The 26761-nt window shown below is 42.8% G+C and overlaps 1 protein-coding gene across 1 annotated transcript in view; it reads right to left on the bottom strand.

Moving 5' to 3' along the window:
- Window positions 1-26761, bottom strand: part of LOC140721100 (uncharacterized) — a 141172-nt gene that overhangs the window by 66149 nt on the left and 48262 nt on the right. The window contains 1 exon segment of the mRNA XM_073035965.1: window positions 4999-5555. Coding sequence (XP_072892066.1) covers window positions 4999-5555 — 557 coding nt within the window.

Genomic DNA, 26761 nt, shown 5'->3' with positions numbered 1-26761 from the left:
GGGGATTCTTCACTGTGTGAAGAATGAGCTGCCAGAATGAGTGTGGAATGAGCTGCCAGTGGAAGTGGGGGATGTGGGTTTGATTTAGACACTAAAGAGGAATTTGGGTGAGGACATGGATGGGAGGTGTGTGGAGGCTCTGGTGCAGGTAGCTGGAACTAGGCAGTAACAATAAAAACAGGTCGGCATTGACTGGAAGGGCCGAAGGGCCTGTTACATTGCTGCTGATCTCTTTGACTCTAATAATATTCTAATTTGTAATTTCCACATCAGTACTTTGCTGTTTATGACTGAACCCAGACATTTACCCAAACAAGAATTGTAAGACTCTTGGCTGGCTACAGAAAGCATTTACAAGCTGTGTTTCTTGCCAAATGGGTTGTTACTAAATACCGACCATGCAGGGCGCTCAAACTTTTGCTTCGGGCCCTTTTCCTTTTTTGTTATTTTGAAACTGTAAAAGATGGAAATTAAAATGTAATCTTGCTTAAAATATTAAAGAAATGTGTCATCTTTGACTTTATGCCTTTTGGAAATCAGGTCACCTTTTACTCGCTGAGCTATTCACAGTAACAGAAATTTTGACCAGGGGTGCCCAGTCTTTTGCATGCCACTGTTGGGCTAAGTGTGTAAATGTAGGACGGGACCACGTTGAAAAATAAATGTGCTAGGTTTTCCAAAATTGACTCCTTCCACCTGAGGCCACGAATATATCAATCACCCCTCATATACATTTTCATCCAAAATGAACAGGATTCATCACTCCATGTGTGTATATGCAATTGTGATAAGAAATACAGACCATAACACGTACATGAGAGGCCAGCTCAGAAAAATGATTCACCACTCTGGAAGAAAACAAGAACGAGTGGAATGAGTATGACCCTCCATGGGAGACATCCCAACGATCTGAGCAGACGAGATGGTGACAAATGAGCCTGAATAAGGACGTTCACTCCCAATGTCATTCTTCCTCAGCTTGAGATTTGAGGGGGCGCAGAACATCTCAGACAGAACTGCAGTCAGCTCGACTTCTTCAGTCTGCAGGAAATTCAAGGGAAACCTCTTCACCCAGAGTGATGACAATTTGGAACCCATCACCACAGGGAGAGTGAGAGGTGAAGAACAGGGGAGGATTTGAAAGATCTGTTGTGGAACAGAATCAGGTCCAGCTGGCCTGAGTTTACTCTCTACTGTACACTAGGTGTGTTATAAATTCACTAAGTACCAGAGACAGTGATTAAAATAGAGCTGATTTATTTGTCACAGATCCAGAATATTAAACTCCAGTCCCATTAAAGTTGAATGTGCAGCAGAAGAAACTCCTCCCATGCCCAGTGACCAGGGTGCAGGACTGGGTGTGGTGAGCAGCAGCAATAATTGCAGAGTTCAGCACCAACAGTCACTCTCGAAATTGCATTCAGCAACAGTGATGGACAAATATCCAGCATGCAGCTTATTGAAACTCTCTCCCCAGTGTGAACCCGGTAGCGTGTCACAAGTGTAACGCGCTGTAAGGTTTCACTGCTGATGCAGTGGACTCTCTGCAATGTTTCACTGCTGAGGTAATGGCTTCTCTGCAGCAGCAATGTTTAGGGTAAGACTAGAGATAACCGGGTTTTGGAATGTGGGACTGTCCAATGACAGAAATGTTCTTTCTTGTGGGTCTGGAAGAGAGATTTTCATGGCCTTTTGCTGGGGAGAGATGAGAAGAAGAGAGAGTGGGCCCTTTTTCTTTCTTTTTGATTACTTCACTAACCATATAGTCAAAGTAAGAATTATACATCTCAGTCATTTAATCACATATTGAGTACTGTATGTTATTTCAGGGTACTGATTTGTAACAGGGGACACATCACACAACATCCACCCAAACAAGATTTCTTAAGTTTGCCCGGGCTGGGGGGGGGGGGGGGGGCGGTTATCACCCCTTATATTAAGCTGCTAGCCGAAGCAAGAGTTGCATAGGGTTAGATTACTGAGTGAATCGCTTCTGAAATACACAGCAGGTGAACGATCTCTCCCCAGTGTGAGCTCAGTCATGCACATTAGGTTGATTTCGCTGAGAGAATCTCTTCCCAAAGTCTGAGCATGAGATCGGTCTCTCCCCAGTGTGAAGTCGCTGGTGTCTCTGCAGTTGAGATGTCCGAGTGAATCCCTTCCCACACACTGAAGCCTGAATTATGCTTCACCATTGAAGCTATACCGTACGCTCCACGTAGCCGTGTACCTGACGCGGCACCCTAGGCCATACCGTATGCCGTAGCCTAAAGCGCACCTTACGAAAATGTAACTGTGCGTCACAGACCGCGAGAACTGTGATCGGTCTGCTTGGTAGCAGCACGTTTCCTCCTAGGGATTTCCTGTTGCTTCGAAGTTGGAAAATGGACCAAATCGAGGAGAGGTTAAGTGAGGAAGTCAGAAAATATGTACATTTGTATGACTCTTCATTGGTATACTATAAAGACTTGCAAATGGCATGAAATTCGTGCAAATAAATTTCCACAAACATCGGTTTGGACGTCACGGACTGCACAAAGAAATGGAAAAGCTTCTCTCTTTTCTGCGCTGCAGTAACTTCAATAAAAGTAACTCTTGTTCAACATCTAATAGCTCCAACTCCAACAAGATGTACTCAGCAGTCGCCATCGTTCCCAACTCCACGAGTCAATTCAACACAGTGGCATAGAACCCCAACGCCAACTAGCGCAAACTACACACCCTGCATGGTCGTCGCCCGACTTGGTAGACTTGGTTCTGTCATGTTTTGGCTCAGCCCTGGTTTCTCTTCTACTCGGCTCTTCATCCCTCAGTTGCTCCAGCTGCTCATCTATGTTCTCTTGCTCTTTGAGGAATCCCAAGGGACTGTCAAACCGATTATCTGCTGCCACAGCATTTCCCCTGTCAGCGACATAGACCAGCCATTCCTTTTTGAGAGTTTCTGGAAGTTTACTTTCAATTGATCTCGTCACCAGCGAATTTTTGATCGCACCCGTGTCTCCAAGGTCACTCAAGTCTTGAAGTGCCTTCTCCACAGTTTGAATTAATTCCACTATTTTCCGTGGCTGATGATTTCTGACAGCTGTTCTTCCACTGTTGCATTAGCAACGCACGTTCGATTTCTATAGCGGTTTTCTAGAACACGGAAGATGTCATCTGCAGTTTTATAACTTTTGAGGCAAAGGTCTCTTCTGATTTTGTCATCAAGACTGACCAGCAGTTGAAACTTTTTCACCTCTCTTGAACCGGTCGGCTCTCCCTGCCTCTGGAGTGCTTCCCAGTCCTTTCTCCACCTGTGAAAATCACGTCTGCTGCCAGTAAACTTGGGAAGGGCCGTCGGTTTCAGTCTGATGGCTGGCGTGGGAAAATTGGAGGAAAAGCCCAACGCCGTCGGTGTTAATCTTTCAGCATCCTCCTTTCTCCTTGCCTATATGATGTGGGCCTTCTTGGAAACCAACTTGGGGATGTGGAGTTCCAGCCCCTTTAGGTGACTCTGCAGGTGCTTCCAATCCCCTGGCGGGATCCATCGTTCCCACCTCCTTCGCTGTCTTTACCAGTCCTTGCAGGTGGTTAAGCATGAAGCCATACGCCTCCTGGTGGCCATCGGGTTGTACAGCAGCGACGTCTTCACATTCATCCTCTGCTGCTTGTAGTACTGTGAGCAACTCAACATTTCCAAAGTTGGTCCAAAGAGTCTCCTGGATCAGCCTTCTGATTTCCTTTAGTTTCAACTCTCACTCATTTGCCGTCTTTGCCAGGTCGGCTTTTTGCTGTTCAGTTGACACAGCTACTTTCTCTGTGTTCAGCTCCGCCTCCCGTTCTGCAGTGAGTCCGGCCTCCGCATCATCATTGGCTTCCATGACTCTCTCGGCTTCCATTGTGAGTTTATTGAAACTCACTCTGAGCTCCTCTTCAGACATGTCTTCATAGGTCCTGGTAATACTGTTGGCCAGACGAGAAAACAATCTTTTTGCTGTTATTCTCTCTAGCTTGAGTTGCTCAACCGATTTCCCAATAGCTTGATCAGCCATGTTTGATTCCCTCTGCAGGCTGTTCACAGGTGAGAGTACACTTTTTGGTGATGCTTTGATGTTGTTTTATCTGAACTTGATTTCCTTCCTTTTTCAGGACTCCAGGTTAACCGGATTCCATTCAATGACCAAACAACTTTCCTTCTTTTTCCTTTTTTATTTTTATTTTTGCAAGTGTGGCAGCTCATAGTTCTTAGTTATTAGTCAGTAGTCAGAAATAATCAGTCATGTCAGTTATTAGTCTAGTCAAGGTTAGTCATAAGGCAGTAGCATTAGCATTCACCTTAGCATTAGGATTAGGTGAAAAACTGGCTGCCTGTTGGACTTCGGAGATGATTTCGGAGCTGCACCTCCGTTTCTCTACTGGACCGTTATGGTTCCAAACTGGGTGAACTCTCTCGAACGTTTGCGAGCTCTTCTTAAGCCTCGCGCCATTTTCAAGAAGTGCCTGTGTGCGATGATCCCGATGGTGGAGTTAACCCAAACGCAGTGACAGCAGTGCTCCTTTCCCTGAAACAGTCTCAACAATTATTTAAAGTTCGGCATCTTACCACGGGATGTGACGCTGCTCCTGGCTGCCGATATGACGCCGCTCTCGGACTGTCACCGTAACGCTGCGGGTTCTGCCCAAATGTTCTGGGCAGAAACCACCCTCAGGCAGTAGGTTCCGTCCTCTCTGCCAGTGAATTCTTGCTCTTTCTTAATACCTTCCTGAAACTCCAGTTTGACTTGACAATGATGCACATTTGGTGGAGGTGGCCGAGAGAATCTCTTCCCAAAGTCTGAGCAGGTGATCGGCCTCTACCCAGTGTGAACTCGCTGGTGTCTCAGTAGATTAGATGACAGCGTGAATCCCTTCCCACAGTCTGAGCAGGTGAACGGCCGCTCCCCAGTGTGAACTGACTGGTGTGCCAATAGTTTGGACGACTGTGTGAATCCCTTCCCACAGACTGAGCAGGTGAATGGCCTCTCCCCAGTATGAACTCGCTGGTGGTTTTGTAGATCAGATGATTGAGTGAATCCCTTCCCACAGTCTGAGCAGGTGAATGGCTTCTCCCCAGTGTGAACTCGCTGGTGTCTCTGTAAGGTGGATGAATGACTGAATCCTTTCCCACATTCTGAGCAGGTGAATGGCCTCTCCCCAGTGTGAACTCGTTGGTGACTGTGTAGGGTGGATGAATGACTGAATCCCTTCCCACATTCTGAGCAGATGAACGGCCTCTCCCCAGTGTGAACTCGCTGGTGTTTTTGTAGATCAGATGACTGACTGAATCCCTTCCCACATTCTGAGCAGTTGAACGGCCACACCCCAGTGTGAACTCGCTGGTGTGCCTTCAGTGTGGATGAGCAAGTGAATCCCTTCCCACAGTCTGAGCAGGGGAATGGCCTCTCCCCAGTGTGAACACGCTGATGTACCTTCAGTTTAGATGAGCAAGTGAATCTCTTCCCACATTCTGAGCAGGCGAACAGCCACTGCCCAGTGTGAACTCGCTGGTGAGCCATTAGGCCAGATGACCGAGAGAATCCATCCCCACAAATTCAGCAGATGACCAGCCTCTGCCCAGTGTGAACTGACTGTTGTGTCCACAGGTGGGAAAACCGACTGAACCCCTTCCCACACACAGAATAGATGAATGGCCTTGCCCAGTGTGAACCTTCAGTTGAGATTACCGAGTGAATCCATTCTCACAGTCTGAGCAGGTGAACGGCCTCTCCCCTGTGTAAAATGACGGACGTGTCAGTTGGTCAGATGACCGAGTGAATCCCTCCCCACAGTCTGAGCAGGAAGGATGGCTGCTTGAATCTCTTGCTCCTTAAATATCTAGACAGAGACAGCACAACTGGTGTGTTGTGTTTGAATTCCCATAGACAAATTCCTTGTCGATTTTAACCTGTAAAAAGATTTAAAAATCCATCAGTGGGTGAAGGACAACATTTGAGATGAGATCACTTGAGTTGCCTAGATGTGATCTGACATCACACTGTTACAGTGAAGTTCAACACATTGGAGAGCGAATTCTCCTTCTAACTGGGCACAGTGCTGGTATCTGGAATGACCCCCAAACTCTCTGATGCTCTATAAGAATGGGGCACTTATGCCATCTCCAATCTGTGACTCTGTCCATTTGAATTATTCCCTCTTCCCACTGAGCTGAAAGGGTGTCTGGCCCCACAGTAACAGAAACCCTCTCACATAAATAGCCTTTGTTGATGCGCAGCTAGGGTTAATTTAAAGTGCCACAGTTTCAATGCCATGTCAATATCTCCTGACCTGGCTGGTGGCGTAGTGGCATCAGTGCCAGACTTCGGGACGAAAGCTCCTGAGTTCGAATCCAGCTGGTTCCCCTGCACGCTTTCCATCCGTGCTGGGTTATGAGCTGATGATCTCTTTGGAAACTCGCCCGGCAGAAGTTTCCCCTCATGTTCCCCTGAATGTTTCACCTTTCACCCTTAACCCATGGCCTCTGGTTGTAGTCGCACCCAATCTCAGTGGTAAAAGCCAGCTTGCTTTTACCCTATCTATAAACCTCTAAATAGTCATATAACTCCATCAAATCTCCCCTCAATCTTCTACATTCCAAGGAATAAAGTCCTGGCCTGTTCAATCTCTCCTTATAACCCAAGTCGTCCAGACCTGGCAACATCCTTGTGAATTTTCTCTGAACTCTTTCAAAGTCTTTACATCTTTCCTGTAGGTTGGTGACCAAAACTGCACTCAATACTCCAAATTAGGCCTCACCAATGTCTTGTACATAGTCAACATAACATACCATTCAGTACTTTGGTTTATGAAGGACTATGTGACAAAATCTTTCTTTCCGTCCCTATCGAACTGTGACACCAGTTTCAGTGAAATATAGACCTGTATTCCCAGATCCCATTCTTCAACAACACTCCTCCATGTCCGACCAGTCACTGTGTAAGACCCACCCTGGTAGGTCCCACCAACATGCAACACCTCGCACTTGTCTGCATTGAATTCTGTTTTCCATTTCTCAAGCCATATTTCCACCTGGTCCAGTTCGCACTGCAAGCCATGATAGTCTTCTCGCAGTCCGCTGAATCCCCAGTCTCGGTTTCATCCACAAATTTGCTGATCGCTAACCATCTTATCATCCAGACTACTGATATAGATGACAAACAACAACAGATCCAGCTCTGATCCCTGTGGCACACCACTAGTCACAGGCCTCCGGTCAGAGAGGCAACCATCTGCTACCACACTCTGGCTTCTCCCAAAGACAGTGTCTCATTCAATTTACTATCTCATCTTGAATGCTGAATGACTGAACCTTCTTGACCAACCTCCCATATGAGACTTTGTCAAGTGCCTTGCTGACGTCCATGTAGACAACGTCCACTGCCTTGTCTTCATCTACTTTCCTGATAACTTCCTCAAGAGACTCTATAAGACTGGTCAGACATGACCTACCATGCACAAAACCATGCTGTCTATCCTTAATCAGTCCAAATCGATCCAAATACTTATATATCCGGTTCCTGTACATATGTTCTAATAACTTTCCCACTACTGATCTCAAGCTCACAAACGTAACATTTTCTCGTTTCTCCTTAGAGCCCCTCTCGAACAGCGGAACAACATCGGCTGTCCTCCAATCCTGCAGTACCTCACCTGTCACTAAGGATGATTTAAATATTTGTGCTTGGGCCCCGATAATTTCTGCACTTGTCCTTCGCAGGGTCCTAGGGAACAATTTGTCATGCCCTGGGGATTGATCCACACTAATTTGCTAAAGACAGCAAACACCTCCACCTCTGTAATGTGTACAGGGTCCATGAAGTTGATACTGCCTTGCCTCACCTGTGTCCATCTCCTGAGCAAATACAGATGCTAAACTACTATTTTAAACCTCCCCCATCTATTTTGTCTCCCGTATAGATTACCATTCTGATTGTACAGAGTGGGCTTGTTTCTGTTCTGACCTTCTCCATGTTTCTGTGACAGAGAAGCTGGCCAAACTTGACTGGAAGGGGAATCTGGTAGGAATGACGACGGAGCAGCAATGGCTGGAGTTTCTGGGAGCAACTCGGGAGGTGCATGGTAGATATATCCCAAAGAACTGGAAGCATTGGAAAGGCAGGAGGACTCAACCGTGGCTGAAATGAGAAGCCAAAGCCAACATAAAAGCCAAAGAGAGGGCAAACAAAAGAGCAGAAACTATTGGGAAGCTTTTAGAAACCAAGAGAAGACAACTGAAAAAATTGTCAGATGAGCTCACGGTGTGGAATTATGATATTGTAGCACCCAACAGTCTGAGGCATTGAGAGGAGCAAAATATCCAGGGCCTCGATATCTCTTAAAAACCAAGGTTCCCTGCACCAGTTATCTTTCAACTTTTAGTTTTGCAGACACCTACAAACTCTGCATCATCAAAATTTCACTTCTGAAGAACTCCCACTCACCAACTAATTATGGTAATTATCATAAATTATCAAATCAGTAAAATTATAAATTAACAAATTATCATAATTTGCCAGAAAACAGCTTGTCCCAATCCACACTTGGCTGATCTTTTCTGACGCCATCAAAATTGACCTTTCTCCAATTTAGAATCTCAACCCGTGGTCCAGACCTCTCTTTTTCCATATTTACTTTGAATCTCATGGCATTATGATCACTAATTTCTGTCAACAGCCCCGGATCATTTCCTGATAGTTTATTGCACATGCAATTGCATATGCAACTTCTACATTGGGAATTCTACGTCCCGATTAAGGGCACATTTGACAAACTCTACCCCAATAGTCTTTTTATGGTATGGGAGTCTCAATCAATATATGGAAAATTAAAATCACTTAATATATCAACCTTTGTTTCTTAGCATGTTCTGTGATCACTGGAGAAAGATTTGTTCCTCTATATTCCTCAGACTGTTGGCTGGAACCATGTCCCAGCAATGGCTACAATATCATAATATATGGTCCATACATACTGGTTGTGTGGTGGAAAAAAACACAACAGTGCCTCTTTCACCTCAGAGCATTTAAAAGTTTGAAATGGGGACCTAAATCCTAAGAACTTTCTACAGGGTCACAATTGAGAGCATTGTGACTGGCTGTGTCACTGCCTGGAATGGGGACTGTACTTCCCTCAATTGCAAGACTCGGCAGAGAGTGGTGCGGACAGCCCAGTGTATCTGTAAATGTGAACTTCCCACTATTCAGGGCTGTAAAGAGGACCCGAAGGGTCATTGGGGATCCCAGTCAATCCAACTACCAACTGCTCCAGCTGCTACCATCTGGGAAATGGTACCGCAGCATAAAAACCAGGACCAGCAGGCTCTGGGACAGCTTCTTCCACCAGGCCATCAGACTGATTAATTCATGCTGATACAACTGTATTTCTATGTTATGTTGACTGTCCTGTTGTACATACTGTTTATTATAAATTACCATAAATTGCACATTGCACATTTAGACAGAGACATAATGTAAATATTTCTACTGCTCATGTATATGAAGGATATAAGTATTAACGTCAATTCAATTCCATTCACCCCCTCCATTATCTGTTCTGTCATTCTGGCTCCCTCCCTGCCTGCAACTTTAAATACCCCACTAGCACTTCAAGCCTTACCACTAGGATATTAGTCCCCTTCTAGTTCTGTTCCCCTAACTATCGAATCCCCTATCACATCTTTGACTTACCTCTGCCAGACAATCCCTCCCCCAACAGTTTCGAAAGTGGTCCACCTGTTGTTGTGGGGGATGGCCACAGGAGTATTCTACGATGGCTGTTTAACCTCATTCCCCTTCCTGACTCTCACCCATTTTCCTGTGTCCTGCACCTCGATGTAACACACCTCTCTTTCTGTCATTTCTATCACCCCCTCCCACTCCCGGCTGATCCAGAATTCATCCATTTCAAGATCCAACTCGTTAAAGTGCTGGGTTACAAGCTGCAGCTGGATGCACATCTTGTAGGTGAGGGCATCAGGGACACTGGAGGTCTCCCCACCTTCCCACCAATGTCCCCTCCAATTTGTAATCACCAGTGTGCACAAAAACCTTGTGCTGTGCAAATTTTTGCCCAGTGAGAACAACATGTGCACACTGAATTTTATATAGAGAGGTATTCATTTCTACAGCTAGCAAGTCACTGTCAATAAGCACTTTGATCTCCTCTGGGTTTCACCGACTTCATCTTCACTCTCAAACAACCTGTGTAACAGGTCTGCAGCAGTACTGAGGGATTTTCTCGCCAGTGCTTTTGCACACCGTATATACATTGGTAGGCAAAAGTTTGGGCACCCCGGTCAAAATTTCTGTTATTCTTAATAGTTAACTGAGTGGAAGATGAACTGATCTCCAAAAGTCATAAAGTTAAAGATGAAACATTCTTTTCAACATATTAAGCAAGATTAGTGTATTATTTTTGTTTTTACAATTTCAGAGTGGAAAAAAAAGGAAAAGAGCACCCTGCAAAAGTTTGGGAACCCCAAGAGATTTGAGCTGTCAGATAATTTTTACCAAGGTCTCAGACCTTAATTAGCTTGTTAGGGCTATGCTTGTTCACAATCTTCATCAGAAAAAGCCAGGTGTTGCAAATTTCAAAACTTTATAAATACCCTAACTCCACAAACCTTGTCCCAACAATCAGCAGCCATGGACTCCTCTAAGCCCCTGCCTAGCACTCTGAAAATTAAAATGCATGATGCAGAAGAAGACTATAAGAAGATAGCAAAGCATTTTCAGGTAGCCATTACATCAGTTCGTAATGTAGTTAAGAAATGGCAGTTAACAGGTACAGTGGAGGTCAAGTTGAGGTCTAGAAGACCAAGAAATCCTTCTGCGAGAACTGCTCGTAGGATTGCTAGAAAGGGAAATCAAAACCCCTGTTTGACTGCAAAAGACCTTCAGTAATATTCAGCAGACTCTGAAGTGGTGGTGCACTGATCTATTGTGCAGGGACACCTGTACAAATATGACCTTCATGGAAGAGTCATCAGAAGAAAACCTTTACTGTGCCCTTGCCACAAAATTCAGCATCAGAAGTTTGCAAAGGAACATCTAAACAAGCGAAACGACGAAGGGTCTCGGCCTGAAACGTCGACAGTGCTTCTCCCTATAGATGCTGCCTGGCCTGCTGTGTTCCACCAGCATTTTGTGTGTGTTATCTAAACAAGCCTTATGCATTTTGGAAACAAGTCCTGTGGACTGATGAAGTTAAAAAAAGAACTTTTTAGCCACAATGAGCAAAGTATGTTTGGAGAAAAAAAAGGGTGCAGAATTTCATGAAAAGAACACCTCTCTAACTGTTAACCATGGGGATGGATCGACCATGCTTTGGGCTTGTGTTGCAGCCAGTGGCACGGGGAACGTTTCACTGGTAGAGGGAAAAATTAATTCAATTCAATACCAGTAAGTTCTTGAAGCACACATCGCACCATCTGTAAAAAAGCTGAAGATGAAAAGAGGATGGAAATCAAGTCATCATTTTACTCGTTTAGCTATTCACAGGAACAGAAATTTTGACCAGGGGTGCCCAAACTTTTGCATATCACTGTATGCAATTTTCTTGCTAAATGGTGCTTCAAAAAGTTGTACTTCCAAATATCACTCCTCTTCTTCCCACTTGCAAATTATCCAACAACTTTTGCATTACCACAATACACACAGGTCACACCAGTTTCTGTACTGTACATAAATATTTCCCTTGAACCCTCCCTCAAGTTACGGACAGTGAAGAACTCGGTGATGACAATGCCAACGAATATGAAGGGAAGGGCAGTAGTCTGTCTCATTGGAGTCTGGCACATTTGTGATGTGAAAGCCCAGTGTTTGATATCATTATGTGCCCATAGAGAATTGGACAGAACATGTTCTCATGGGCAGAAAAGTCCAGAGCAAGAGCAGGCGGAGCAAGCAACACACACAAAATGCTGGAGGAACTCAGCAGGCCGGACAGCATCTATGGGAAAGAGTACTAATGCTGAGTTCCTCCGTCATTTTGTGTGTGTTGCTTGGATTTACAGCAGCTGCAGATATTCTCTTGCTGCGGTTGGAGATAGAGCAAAGGTGATTTTCTCAACAGCTGATAGAAAGATTTTGTTCTCTTTTTTCCGAATTCCTAATCCTTGCATTCAGATAGCTGGAGCTCAGCTCTGTCTGAGAGATCTATCTGCTCCCGTTCCCTGATTAGCCGGAAGCTCCCCGGGGCCGGTGTACGGATCGTGGGGCTGAGAGAGAGGAAAAAGACCTTGCCTGTGCCGTGTTTACGGGCCACAGTTCTCACAGCAATTGTCACTCAATTAGAGCCAAAAAAGCCCTTACCTTTCCGCTCCTCCCGACATTTTGTATACTGCACGCATGCGTAGTTATCGGAGACGGCAGCAAACCCTGCGCCTGCGCATTTGATCGATGCTTCAAACGGCAGAGAAATTTTAATCGCCTGGCTTTATGGGTAATCATGGTGCCATTAAAAATTTCTGCAAGCACCTGTTCCATGGCCATATCTTAGTTTTTTTTTTGTGTGTAGAAAACTCAGCAGCTTTCTTAACGCAGAAAGCAGCTCCCATAAACGATACACTAAATATCAACAGGCATTTCGTGTATCTAATGCCAAAGTACAATCCTCTTACAAATGCAGATCTGAAACAAAAGAGATTCTGCAGTTGCTGGAAATACAAAGACGCACACACACACAATACTGAAGGAGCTCTGCAGTTCAGGCAGCAACTAAGCAGAGGAGTACACAGTCTAGACATGCTGAAGGGGCTCGGATTAAATGCTGCCCATTTATTCCTCTCCACATTTGCTACCTGATCAGCTGATTACCTGCAATGTTTTGTAGAAATTAACCATTTTGTTTTTCAATTAACCAGTTTCCAAATGTTTCTCATCTTTCATTTATAGCCACATCCTGCTGGTCTGGTTCCTCTTCCTCCTCCTGCTCGTAACTCGAAAGAGACTGCACAGATTGATCAGCTGGTTAAGAAGGCAAATGGCGTGGTTGTCTTTATTAGTTGAAGCACTGAGTTCAAAAGTCGGAAAGTTGTGTTGCGGCTGTTACGAGCCTGCGGTCGTACTGTGACTGTTTCTTTAAGAGCGCCGGCGTGAGGAGGCGGGACTATGACGTCAGTTGCAGGCTGACAGCGCTGACTGTGGACTGAACCATAAGAGAGAGAGAGCGATCTGCAGACAGGCAGTCGGGGGAGGGAGGGAGAGAGAGAGAGAGAGAGAGAGAGAGAGAGAGAGAGAGAGAGAGAGAGAGAGAGATGAGAGAGAGAGAGAGAGGAGGAGAGAGAGAGAGAGAGAGAGAGAGCGAGCGAGCGAGAGAGAGAGAGAGAGAGAGAGTGAGGGAGAGGGAGGGAGAGAGAGAGAGGAGAGAGAGAGAGAGAGAGAGAGAGAGAGAGAGAGAGAGAGAGACTAGAAAAGCTGATAGCTTTAGTTAGTCGCAGCTGAGGCTTCGAACTCTCCTATGCCCACAAGAGTTGGTTGACCATCGGTACACGGAACCACAACGAATGTGTGTGGCTGTCACTTCGTATAACCCATAGGAGTGGATTTTGGAATATTTTGTGTTAACCCTTGCCTGGGTATGTCTGTGTGATAACCCCTGGAAGACGGTATTCCATGACAGGTCACTTTCGCTGATAACTCGTATGTGGACGGATTCAACGGATAAGAACTTCGTCGACGGTTATTTTGAAGTAACGGCCTTTTCTCTACGTTTCACCCTGGATTACAAATATCTCTCTCCCATCATTTATTCCGTGGATTACTGAACTTTCCTACTTTGCCATCTCAAGACTCTAAGCTTTGTTCCCTCAGTCTGGATAGTTTGGGAATTATATTTACACATATATACACTTAACACTGTTAACTTTCCTTTATTTCGTTAAGTTAATATATTATAAGTAGATACTAATAAAGAGAGTGGTTTTAACATCAAAACCAGACTCCAGTGTGAACTCTATTGCTGCTGGTTCGTTTCTAAAAAGTTTAAGTTCGAAACACAGTTTTATAAAACTAGTTAGACCACATCTGGAGTGTTTCATACAGTTCTGGTCGCCCCCATTCTCGGAGGGATGTCGAGGCTTTGGACAGAGCGCAGAAGAGGTTTACCAGGATACTGCCTGGATTAGAGGGCATGAGCTATAACGAGAGGCTGGACAAACGTGTTGTTTTCTCCAGAGCGGCGCCGGCTGGGGTGAGACTAGATGGACGTTTATAACATTACGAGAGGAATAGATAGAGTGGACAGACAATATATTTTTCATGGGGGTTGAAATGTCTAATACATTTAAGGTGAGAGGAGATGTGAGCGGGAATTTTGCTTCTTTCCACGGAGTAGTGGGTAACTGGACATGTGTCTGGGGGTGGGAGAAGAAAGCGGCCACGTGGTCCGGTTTCCTGTACACGTTTTCCGCAGATCTGCAGCATCTGCGGGTCACTGCTCTACGTGTACGTGTAGCTTCATCTTTCCCCGTTCAGACAAGGCAGTGAGATCCGGATCTGTCACGTCCTCTCGTTGTAGTGGACAATATGTTTTTTTTTTTCTGCAATATTTTCAGCATGTTCCATTCACTGTTTTTATCTGCTGAAGTGCTGCCAATGTTTCTAGGTGTCTGACCCATTTATGTGAGAATTTAGCCTTTTCTATTTCTCTGAGCTTCTCATAAATGTGTACAGTTTAGTTAAGCTTCACTCCACTTCTTCCAAAGCAACAACCCAGTCAGTCAAATAGTTCCACACAATTAAAATAGATTATTACATCGTTGTTTTAAATTTTGTACTATTTATATAATTTAACTATGTAATATTTATATTCTTATATTAAAACATAATTGTTAAAATCTATGGTTATCAATTAGGTTCTACTGCTGCCGCAGAGACAACGAATTTCATGACATATGCCGGTGCTATTAAACCTGATTCTGATATTGATATGGGAGACACACTACCGGTCACCTGATCCCAGTTACCGCAGATCATAATGAGAGATTGAAGCCTTTTCTATTTACTTGCATTCCTCAGAAATGACAACAGTTCAGTTTTCTTCTGTGGTTCCAGAGCAGAAGCTCAGTTTGTCTAATATTTCCACACAATTAAAATGGGGAATTTGTTTATTATCATCACGTACTGAGCTACAGTGAAAATCTTCCCTGACGTACCATCCACACAGATCGATACATTACAACAGTACATTGAGCTGAAATACGACAGAACAGTAACTGTAACAAAGCATTAAGGCTGCAGAGAAAGTGCAGTGCAGATAGACATATGGTGCAGGGTCACGTCGATTTACATTGTGAGGCCGAGACCATTTTATCATTCATTTGGCTTGTAAACACAGACAGGAAACCGTCCTTGAGCTTGTCATTACTAATAACTGCAGGTCTTCTTTTTTCTCAGTTTTTCGTGGCACTAGACGGGAATGTCCATTAACCCCTTTATTATTTAATCTTGTATTGGAGCCTTTAGCTATAACACTACGTGAAGCTAAAAATATTCTCGGTATCTCTATGAATGGAACCATAAGCCATAAAGATTTCTCTTTATGCAGATGATCTTTTGGTTTTTATTTCAAATCTTGAGGAATCAATTCCTAATCTTTTGGAAGCACTTAAAGATTTTAGTAAACTTTCAGGATATAAACTTAACTTGAATAAAAGTGAATTGTTTCCATTAAATGTCCCTGTTAGTATATATAATGATATTCCTTTTAGAATTGTTAATACCTTTAGATATTTAGGTATTATAATTACTAAAAAACATAAAGATCTCTATGAAGCGAATGTAGTTCCTTTAATGGACTCCATGAAACAACTATTTTCTAGATGGAATCCACGTATTTTTTCTTTAATAGGTCGTATTCACGCTGTGAAAATGATGGTTTTACCTAGATTTTTATATATTTTCCAAAATATACCTATCTTTTTAACTAAATTTTTTTCGATCAAATTGACTCTCTTATTTCTTCCTTTATTTGGAACAATAAAAGTCCAAGAATTAATAAGTATCATTTACAGAAATCTAAAAAAATGGTTGACTTGAACTTCCTAATTTAAGATGGTATTAGTGGGCTGTGAATATTAGACAATTATGTTGTTGGTTATATTGTGTTGATAATAACCAAAAAATCATTATGGGTTGATTTGGAATTAAAAGTTCTGAAACAATTTTATTTAACTTAAATTTTAGGAGCTCCATTACCTTTACAGCTCTCTAAAATTCCAAATTTAAATCTTTACCCGGTTATTAAACAACCCCTACGGATTTGGGTTCAGTTTCGTTTTTAAAAAAAATTTAAACAATTTAAGTTGTCTAGTTTTTATATCGAAACTTTTCATTTAAACCTTCAACAACTGACCCCATTTTTTCTCCTATGGAAAAATAAAAGGATCCTTTGAAGAGTTAACTAATAAATTTTCTCTCACTCATACACATTTTTTGCAATACGTTCAGGTGAAACATTTTTTACAACAATGTTTACCTAAGTTTCCATATTTACAAGAATCTGATTTGTTCGATATCATTTTGAAATTGAATCCCTTAGTGAAAGATTCCATTAGCAGAATTTATAATTTATTTTTATTACAAAAAGAGAACGTATCACTAAAGATTAAACAATATTGTGAGAGAGAACTTAACCTTTGTTAATGAAGATTGGCTTCGAGTTTTGAAAAACGTAATTTCTTCGTCTGTATGTGCCAACCATTGTTTCATTCAATTTAAAATTGTTCACGATTATTATTTAACAAAGGAGAGACTATCTGAAATATTTCCTACTATAGACCAATGCTGTGATAGATGTGAAACTAAAGTAGCTACTTTGTCACATATGTTCAGGTCATATTCTTCATTAAAATCGTTTTGAAAATCTTTATTTTGTACAATTTATAAAGCTCTGAAAATTAATTTACAACCTAATAGATTGACTGTTCTATTTGGAATAGTTCCACATCATATTCAGGGTATTTCATCTTCAGATCTACCTGTAATTTCATTTGTTACACTATTGACAAGAAGGGCTATTTTATTAAAATGGAAAGATATTTCTTCCCCTACATTAATTGAATGGTATTCGCTAGGAATGTTATGTCTTAGTTTGGAAAAAATTAGAAGTAGAACTTTTGATCCTCTATTCGATTTTGAGGGAAGTTGGGGTTCTTTTGACAAATATTATCATTTAATTTGAATTACGCTATATGGTTTCCTTCCAATTTTATTTTTTTATAAATATGAAATGACGGTTGATGTTTCTTATTTTCATATTTAGATGATGGTCAAATGTGTGTTACTTATGTAGTTAGTGTTTTTTTTTCCTAGTTAGATGGGTTTCTTTTTTTCCCTTTTATATATATATTTCCAATATTATATTTTACGATCAGTTCTTTCAGCTTTATTAATTGTATACATATTAATCTATTGAAGTTTTGTATCATTTTATAGCTGTAGAGGATTATGTACCTATAAAAATTTATAAAAATGAAAAAAAATGAAAACGACAAAACAATAACTGTAACAAAGCATTATGGCTGCAGAGAATGTGCAGTGAAGATAGACATATGGTGCAGGGTCACGTCGAGTTACATTGTGAGGCCGAGTCCATTTTATCATTCATTTGGATTATAACCACAGATTATAGCCGTCCTTGAGCCGGGTGGTTCGCGCTTTAAGGCTTTTGTATCTCTTCCCCGATGGGGGAGCGGGTTTGCAGCGAGAATGTCCAGGTTATGAGCTTCTTTGTGTACATGGCCTGCTTTTCCGAGGCAGGGGAAGGGTAGGAAGAGTCCATGGAGGGGAGGCTTTTTTCTCTGATGTTCTCTGCTCTCCAAAGTTCTCTGCAGTTCCTTGCAGTCATGGGCAGAGCAGTAGCCATACGAAGCCGTGAAGTATCGACAAGAAGCTCAGAGACCTCGGCCTTCACCCTGCCTTGTGTAGCTGGATCCTGGTCTTCCTGTCAGATAGCCGGCAGGTGGTAAGAGTGGGCTCCCTCACCTCTGTCTCTCTGACCCTCAGCACATATACCCCACAGGGTTGTCTCCTTGCCCCCTCCTTTTCTCTCTGTGCACCCATGACTTCTGTTGCCACCCACAGCTCCAATCTGCTAATTAAATTTGCTGACGACACTACACTGACTGGCCTGATCTCAAATAATAACGAGGCAGCCTGCAGAGAAGAAGTCATCACCCCGACACAGTGGTGTCAAGAAAACAACCTCTCCCTCATTGTGACAAAAACAAAGGAGCTGGTTGTGGATTACAGGAGGAATGGAGACAGGGACCAAATTCAACATTTCCAAGTCTGTTATTGACACAAAATGCACATTTTAATATTGATCATGACACAATGTATTTTATATATCGTTATTAACATAAACATATTTATAGATTGTTACTGACAGTGAATCGTATAATTGATGTTCCGTGTGTTATCTGAATGTACTTGCCTGTGTTGCCGCCACAAGTCAGTGTTTCTCTGTACCTGTACCTTCCCGTACTTGTGCACTTGGCAATAAATTCAACAGGACCTGAGAAATCTCAGTGAGATTTGATTAGTGATGATCATCTTGGCAGCTCGGTAGGTCGAATGTATGAGACAGTACACTGTTAAATGCAAAACCCTGAACAGTGTTGATGATCAGAGGGATCTTAGACTCCAAGTTCATCGCTCCCTGAAAGAGATGCACAGATTGACCGGGAGGTTAAGAGGGCAAAGGGCATGGTTATCTTTATTAGTTGAAGCATTGAGTTCAAAAGTCGGGAAGTTGTGTTGCGGCTGTTACGAGCCTGCGGTCGTACTGTGACTGTTTCTTTAAGAGCGCCGGCGTGAGGAGGCGGGACTATGACGTCAGTCACAGGCTGACAGCGCTGACTGTGGACTGAACCATAAGAGAGAGAGAGCGATCTGCAGACAGGCAGGCTTACAGTCTAAAGAGAGAGAGAGAGACTGGAAAAGCTGATCGCTTCAGTTAGTCGCATCTGAGGCTTGGAAGTCTCCTATGTCCACAAGAGTGGGTTGATCATCGGTACACGGAACCACAACGAATGTGTGTGGCTGTCACTTCGTATAATCCATAGGAGTGGGTTTCGGAATATCTTGTATTAACCCTTGCCTGGGAAGGTTGTGTGGTAACCGCTGGAAGACGGTATTCCTGTGACAGGTCACTTTCGCTGATAACTCGTATGTGGACGATTCAACGGATAAGAACTTCGTCGACGGTTATTTTGAAGTAACGGCCTTTTCTCTACGTTCCACCCTGGATCACAAATATCTCCCGACGATCATTTATTCCGTGGATTACTGAACTTTCCTACTTTACCATCTCAAGATTCTGAGCTTTGTTCCCTCAAGCTCGATAGTCTGGGAGTTATATTTACACATATATACACTTAACACTGTTAACTTTATTTCGTTTAAGTTTCTATATCATAAGTAGATACTAATAAAGAGAGTGGTTTTAACATCAAAACCAGACTCCAGTGTGAACTCTATTGCTGCTGGTTCGTTTCTAAAACGTTATCCTTCGTAACACAGTTTTATAAAACTAGTTAGACCACATCTGGAGTGTCTTATACAGTTCTGGTTGCCCCCATTCTCGGAAGGATGTCGGGGCTTTGGAGAGGGCGCAGAAGAGGTTTACCAGGACACTGCCTGGATTAGAGGGCATGAGCTATAACGAGAGGCTGGACAAACGTGTTGTTTTCTCCAGAGCGGGGCAGGCTGGGGTGAGACTTGATGGACGTTTATTAGATTACGGGAGGAATAGATAGAGTGGACAGACGATATATTTGTCCTGGGGGTTGAAATGTCTGATACATTTAAAGTGAGAGGAGATCTGAGAGACAAGTTTGCTTTTTTCCGCAAAGTAGTTAGTCACCAATCCTGTCACGTGATCCCGTTTCCTGTTCACGTTTTTCCGCAGATCTGCAGCATCTGCGGGTCACTGCTCTACGTGTACGTGTAGCTTCATCTTTCCCCGTTCAGACAAGGCAGTGAGATCCGGATCTGTCACGTCCTCTCGTTGTGGTGGACAATATGTTTTTTTCTGCAATATTTTCAGCATGTTTCATTTCACTGTTTTTATCTGCTGAAGTGCTGCCGATGTTTCTGGGTGCCTGACCCATTTATGTGAGAATTTAGCCTTTTCTATTTCTCTGCGCATCTCATAAATGTGTACAGTTTAGTTAAGCTTCACTCCACTACTTCCAAAGCAACAACCCAGTCAGTCAAATAGTTCCACACAATTAAAATAGTTTATTACATCGTTTTTTTTCCATTTCGTACTATTTATATAATTTAACTATGTAATATTTATATTATTATATTAAATCACAATTGTTAAAATCTATGGTTATGAATTAGGTTCTACTGCTGCCGCAGAGACAACGAATTTCATGACACATGCCGGTGCTATTAAACCTGATTCTGATATTGATATGGGAGACCCACCACCGGTCACCTGATCCCAGTTACTGCAGATCGTAATGAGAGATTGAAGCCTTTTCTATTTTTTTGCATTCCTCAGAAATGACAACAGTTCTGTTTCCTTCTGCGGTTCCAGAGCAGAAGCTCAGTGTGTCTAACATTTCCGCACAATTAAAACGGGGTATTTGTTTATTCTTATTACGTACTGAGCTACAGTGAAAATCTTGTCTGACGTACCATCCACACAGATCGATACATTGCAGCAGTACATTGAGCTGATATACGACAAAACAATCACTGTAACAAAGCATTATGGCTGCAGAGAAAGTGCAGTGCAGATAGACATATGGTGCAGGGTCACGTCGAGTTACATTGTGAGGTTGAGTCCATTTTATCATTCATTTGGCTTATAACTGCAGACAGGAAGCCGTCCTTCAGCCTGGTGTTACGCACTTTAAGGCTTTTGTATCTCTCCGTCAATGTGGGAGCGGGTTTGCTGCAAGAATGTCCAGGTTGTGAGGATCTTTGAGTACATGGCCTGCTTTTCCGAGGCAGGGGAAGTGTAGGGAGAGTCCATGGAGTGGAGGCTTGTTTCTCTGATGTTCTCTGTTTCTCTGATGTTCTCTGCAGTTCCTTGCAGTCATGGGCAGAGCAGTAGCCATACGAAGGCGTGAAGTATCGACAAGGAGCTCAGAGACCTCGGCCTTCACCCTGCCTTGTGTAGCTGGATCCTGGACTTACTGTCAGATCGCCAGCAGGTAGTAAGAGTGGGCTCCATCTCCTCTGTCTCTCTGACCCTCAGCACACATAACCCACAGGGTTGTCTCTTTTGCCCCCTCCTTTACTGTCTGTGCACCCATGACTTGTGTTGCCACCCACAGCTCCAATCTGCTAATTAAATTTGCTGACAGCACTACATTGATTGGCCTAATCTGAAATACTGATAACAATCGATCAAATGCCTCCTGACAAGGCTCGGTCCAAACAAACTTTTCACCCTTCTTCAGGAGATTGGTCAGAGGAAGAGCGTTAGCAGCAAAGTTCTTACAGAACTTACGATAATATCCATCCATTCCCAGAAACCTTCTAAGAGCCTTCTTAGCAGTCAGAATAGGAACTTGAGAAATTGCCTGGACTTTTGCCCGAACAGGAGCCAACTTGCTTTGCCCAACAACATAGCCAAGACAGGTCACAGTGTCATGGCCAAATTCACTCTCAGCCAAGTTAACTGTAAGGCTGGCCGGGGAAAACCAGTCAAACAGCTTTTCTACTGCAGAGGTATGCTCTTCTCAAGTGTCACTCCCTGTGACTAAGTCATCAATATAAGCATCTGTGTGTTCTAACCCTCGAATTACAAAATCAATCATTCTCTGGAATGTTCCTGGAGCATTTTTGTATTAAGATATTGTATTCACACAAACCAGATGGTGTCACAAATGCAGAAATTTCTCTACCTCTGTCCGTCAATGGAACACACCAATACCCTTTCAACAGATCTATCTTTGTAAGAAATTAGCTATTCCAACCTTATCGTTGTTTTTGTTACTGCATTTTCCTTCCTATAATCAGTGCAAAATCTAACACTACCGTCAGGTTTGGGCACAATAATGCAGGGTGACACCAATCTGATGCTGAAGGACTAATAATACCATTTTCCAGCATATATTCAATTTCTTGCTCAGCCAATTTACACTTTTCTACGTTCATGCGATATAGGTTTTGTTTAATAGGTTTCGCTTGACCAATATCTACATAATGTACCGCGACCGTGGTTTGCTTGGGAATATCCGGAAATAAATCTTTAAACTTCAGAATTAATTCCTTCAGCTGTTGTTTTTGCTTTGGCTGCAGATGAGACAACCTGTTATCAATGTTTTCTAGAACAACCGAGTTCATTAGCCTAACTGGGACCACGTTTGGCTTGTGAAAAGTCTCAGATGAGTCAATTGCTTTATTCTCAGGGTTGCCAGTTTCATATGTTTTAACAACAACACTCACTGATGGTGCCTGCTTGTCAAATTAAGGCTTTATTATATTTATGTGTACCACCTGTGTTAGTTTACGTTGGTCGGGTGTTTTAATAACATAATTCACATCATTAATTTGAGAGATTATTTCATGCGGTCTATTGAATTTCACCTGAAGTGGATTTGTCAACATTGGAGATAAGGCAAGCACCTTATCTCCCACCTGGTATTTTCTTTCGTGAGCCTGCTTATCAAACCAACACTTCATTTTGTCTTGAGAAATCATTAAGTTTTCTCTACAGGATTGGTGTAATATATTTTTGAAATTCAAAACATAGCCTAACAAGTTAATATGTACATCTCCATCAATCCACTGTTCCATTAACAAGGTCAAAGGTCCTCTCACTCTATGACCAAATACCAGTTCAAATGGACTAAAGTCCAGTGAACCCTGGACCAACTCTCTGACTGCGAACAAAAACAAATGTATTCCTTCATCCCAGTCTTTTCCATTTTCAACACAATATGTCCTAATCATGGTTTTGTGGGTAGAATGAAAATTTTCTACAGCACCCTGTGATTCCGGATGGTATGCAGACAATATAACTTGTTTAGCTCCCAGTTCATAAACTACCTCCTGGAATAATCCAGATGTAAAGTTACTTCCTTGTTCAGACTGGATTTCTTTAGGCAAATCAAATAAAGTAAAAAGCTTGGTGAGAGCCTTGGCCACAGTTTTAGCTTTAATATTTCTGAGAGGTATTGCCTCTGGGAATCTGGATGCAGTACACATAATAGTTAGCAGATACTGATGGCCAGCTTTAGTCTTTGGCAATGGGCCAACACAATCCACTATAAATTTTGAAAAGGGTTCACCGAATGCAGGTATAGGCCAGAGTGGGGCCACTGGGGTGACCTGATTAGGTTTACCCACAACTTGACAAATGTGACAGGTTCTGCAAAGGGTCACAACATCTTTCCTCAAATTCGGCCAGTAAAATTATTTCATAATCCTGTTTACAGTTTTATTCACTCCAAAATCTCGACCTAAAGCCATACTGTGGGCCATGGTTAAAATTTCAGTCCTATAAACTGTAGGAACTACAACTTGGTGAACAATTGTCCATGCCTCACTCACTTCTATAGCAGGTGGCCTCCACTTCCTCATTAACACTCCATCCTTGAGATAATACCCTACTGGCATTTTCTTGATCTCATCATCTGAGAGAGCTGATTTTTAAAACTTCAATCTCAGGGTCTGGGTTCTGTTCTGCTATAACCTCCTTCCTTGACAGGGATAAATCTTTCTCATCAGACTTACTACCGGAATCCTGTTGAAACAATGAAGGCAGTAAAGTCATAACCTGAATCCCGATTTTGGCTATAACATATAACAATCATATAACAATCACAGCACGGAAACAGGCCATTCCGGCCCTCCTAGTCCGTGCCGAACTCTTAATCTCACCTAGAACTTTTGCCCCCTAACTCTCAATGGCTATCATGGGTATCAGAATCAAGCTGCACAGAACCGTCTGCGTCGGCAGACTTTTTAGCCATACTTCGAGTTACTGGGCAGGAAGGATAAATGTTAAAATCCATCTGTGGGTCGTCAGTGGTTGGCTTAGTTGTCAACTGCACTGCAGGAACAACGTTACCATCTGCCAGGTCATCCCCTAACAGCAAAGTAACATCTCCCGCCGGTAAACTGGAGCACAATCCGATTTTAACAGGTCCCGAAACCAACCCTGACTGTAAAGTTACCTTGTACAACGGCACAGAAACCATGCTGCCCCCAATGCATCACCAAACTTTAGAACACTGTCTAATATAAGTGACTGAGAAGCCCCAGTAACTCGAAGAATTTTCACTGGTACCGGGGTTGACCCCTCCTTTACTAATACAAATCCATCTGACATAAAATGATCGAATCGCTTCTTAACTCGGTCAGACCTCTCAGTCCTTATCTGAGCCTTAACAGAATGTTCAAAACACTGTGGGTTTATAGGTGCTTCAACATACTGAACACCGGCATTTGGGACTGCCTTCTTTTCGTTTTTCCTCTTCAGGATGGAACTAATAGCCATCTTATGACCAGCTTTCTGGCAATAGTAACAAGTAAGATTAGAATATTTCTCCTTTAACTGTTTCCCTTCATCCTTACTCTTGCACTAGTCCCAGCTTTAATTTCTGGTTTACCCTGGTGATCCCTGCTACTCTTTTGGAAGCTCTTATTCGGGGTGTTAGGGGTAACCCTACTTTGTAACGGGGTCCAAAATAGACCCCATGAACTCTGCTGCTATTAAGAGAGAGAGAGGGGGAGGCGTCCAGAGCGATGAGAGAGAGAGAGAGGGGGACAGAAACTTCTCGAAAGATGATGCTGGAAGTATTTATCAACCTCTGTCTCGTCAAATGGAGGTACCAATTTAACTTCCCGACTGGCCTCAAACTTATCACCAGAGTCTAACACTCGACCCCTTTGCTGCAATCTCTCTATCTTTTCCAGCTCGAACAGCCTCTGCCTTTCTGCTTCCTCCCTCTATTTTTTCCGCCTCTTCTCTCTGCCTTTGTGCCTCTCTAGCCTCAAACTGCCTCTGACTTTCCGCAGCCTCCATCTTTAATTTTTCTCACTTGTACTGGAGCTCAAGCTCACTAGGTTTACTTGCAGGAAACACCTCCAATTCCTCCACTTTAAACACATCTGTGCCCGCCTGATTGTCAATTTCACCTTAGCAAGTTTTAGCCTTTTGGCAATACTCAACAACTCAAAAGTTCTGGCGTCCTCTAATGCCTCAGAGGTTGGCGCTTCCAGACATCTATCAGCATCCATTGCTGCTGATTTTCCACACACAAATCAATCAGAAGGGATTTCCCCAATGAAATCAATAATAAATCAATGTCCCCAAATTTGTTCATATCCCGGACGCAGGCCCCAATTTTGTTATGAATCGCAACGCTTTAGACACGAACCAGCGGCAATAAACTACACTTGGAGTCTGTTTTTGATGTTAAAACGACCTTTATTAGGATCTACTTATAACATAGTGTTACGTACCCCGTAACTGGGTGTCTTACCAGCAAAGATAGAAGTATCCTTTGGAGTCTGGTACTATTATCAAAACAGTGTTTATTAGTAAAATATACAAATCAATATCAACAATGCAAATATATAGATAATACACGTTAGCAATACTAAACCTAAAAGTGTGGGTATAATAATAATCAATAATAAACAAGCTCTATCGATGTCTAGGTGATAATGAATTGTCATATGTGAATATAAAGTTCAGTTCTGTTCATACAGGCTGAGGTAGTTGTTGGTCGATGTGTTGTAATTGTTGGAGAGAGAGAGAAAGAGAGAGAGCGAGCAAACAGTGACAGCCAGTCAAACCTTCCTTTACGTTCTTGATCCGTCGATGTGTTTTTGTGGCCATTCAGGTATGACCCCTCTGTCCTTTAGCTAGACCGTTCTTCTATGGTGGACTCGTCACCCAGGCAAGGGTAGACACACACACAAGGCCCCACCGGCCTCGCTATAAACACTGTGAGTTAAAATTGACCGATCCTTCGTTCGGTCTCCGATGCCCCACACTTTCTCGTGGGTTCCAACACTTAAACAGTGCTCACTAGTGTGTCTCTTGGTGCGTCTGAGGGGTGTCTCCCCAGATCTCACTTTTATCCCTACTCACTGGGTCTCAGGTGTCAATCAGTTTTGAATGGCTTAGCCCATCAAACCAGCCCACTCCGGCTGTCCACTGAGGAATTTTACTGAGCAGAATAGTACCAAGTAAACAGCCCTCTCCGGAGCCATAAGTCTTACAGGAGTCATAATATGGTGGAACAACAAGTCTCTTCCTCCCTGTGTTATCTCTGCCTTATTTGAAGCAAATGTTCCAGTCCAAGTATGTTTTTGTTCCAGCTCTTTCTCTCTCATTAGCAGCCTGGCAAGAGTAACGGTTTGTAATTCTCCCAGGGGAGGGGAACATGGGCAACCCTGCACCCTTCTGCCCATCAAAGCTGTTCATCCTTCGTAACACCCCCATCCTTCTAGGAATTTTCACCAAAGGGGAACATTAACTAGTACAGCGTTTTACAGGATTACAGAGTTTAGCAAAAAAAAAACAGAAGTGTTCTTAACTATAAAGCAATACAGATATACCTTCACTTAGCATCTAGATAAACAGTCAGCGATTACATTGTCACTTCCTTTAATATGTTGCATCTGAATATCAAACTCTTGTAGCATCAGACTCCAATTTAATAATCTCCTGTTTTTATTTTTCATGTTAGCCAGGAATACCAAAGGGTTGTGATCTGTATAAACAATTAAGGGTCTTTGTGCTGAACAAATGTACACTTCAAAAT

The sequence above is a fragment of the Hemitrygon akajei genome, unplaced genomic scaffold (assembly GCF_048418815.1).
Source record: "Hemitrygon akajei unplaced genomic scaffold, sHemAka1.3 Scf000050, whole genome shotgun sequence".
Taxonomy (NCBI): domain Eukaryota; kingdom Metazoa; phylum Chordata; class Chondrichthyes; order Myliobatiformes; family Dasyatidae; genus Hemitrygon; species Hemitrygon akajei.
Note: the sequence above shows the minus strand (reverse complement) of the source record. Positions and strands in the feature narration are given on the sequence as shown.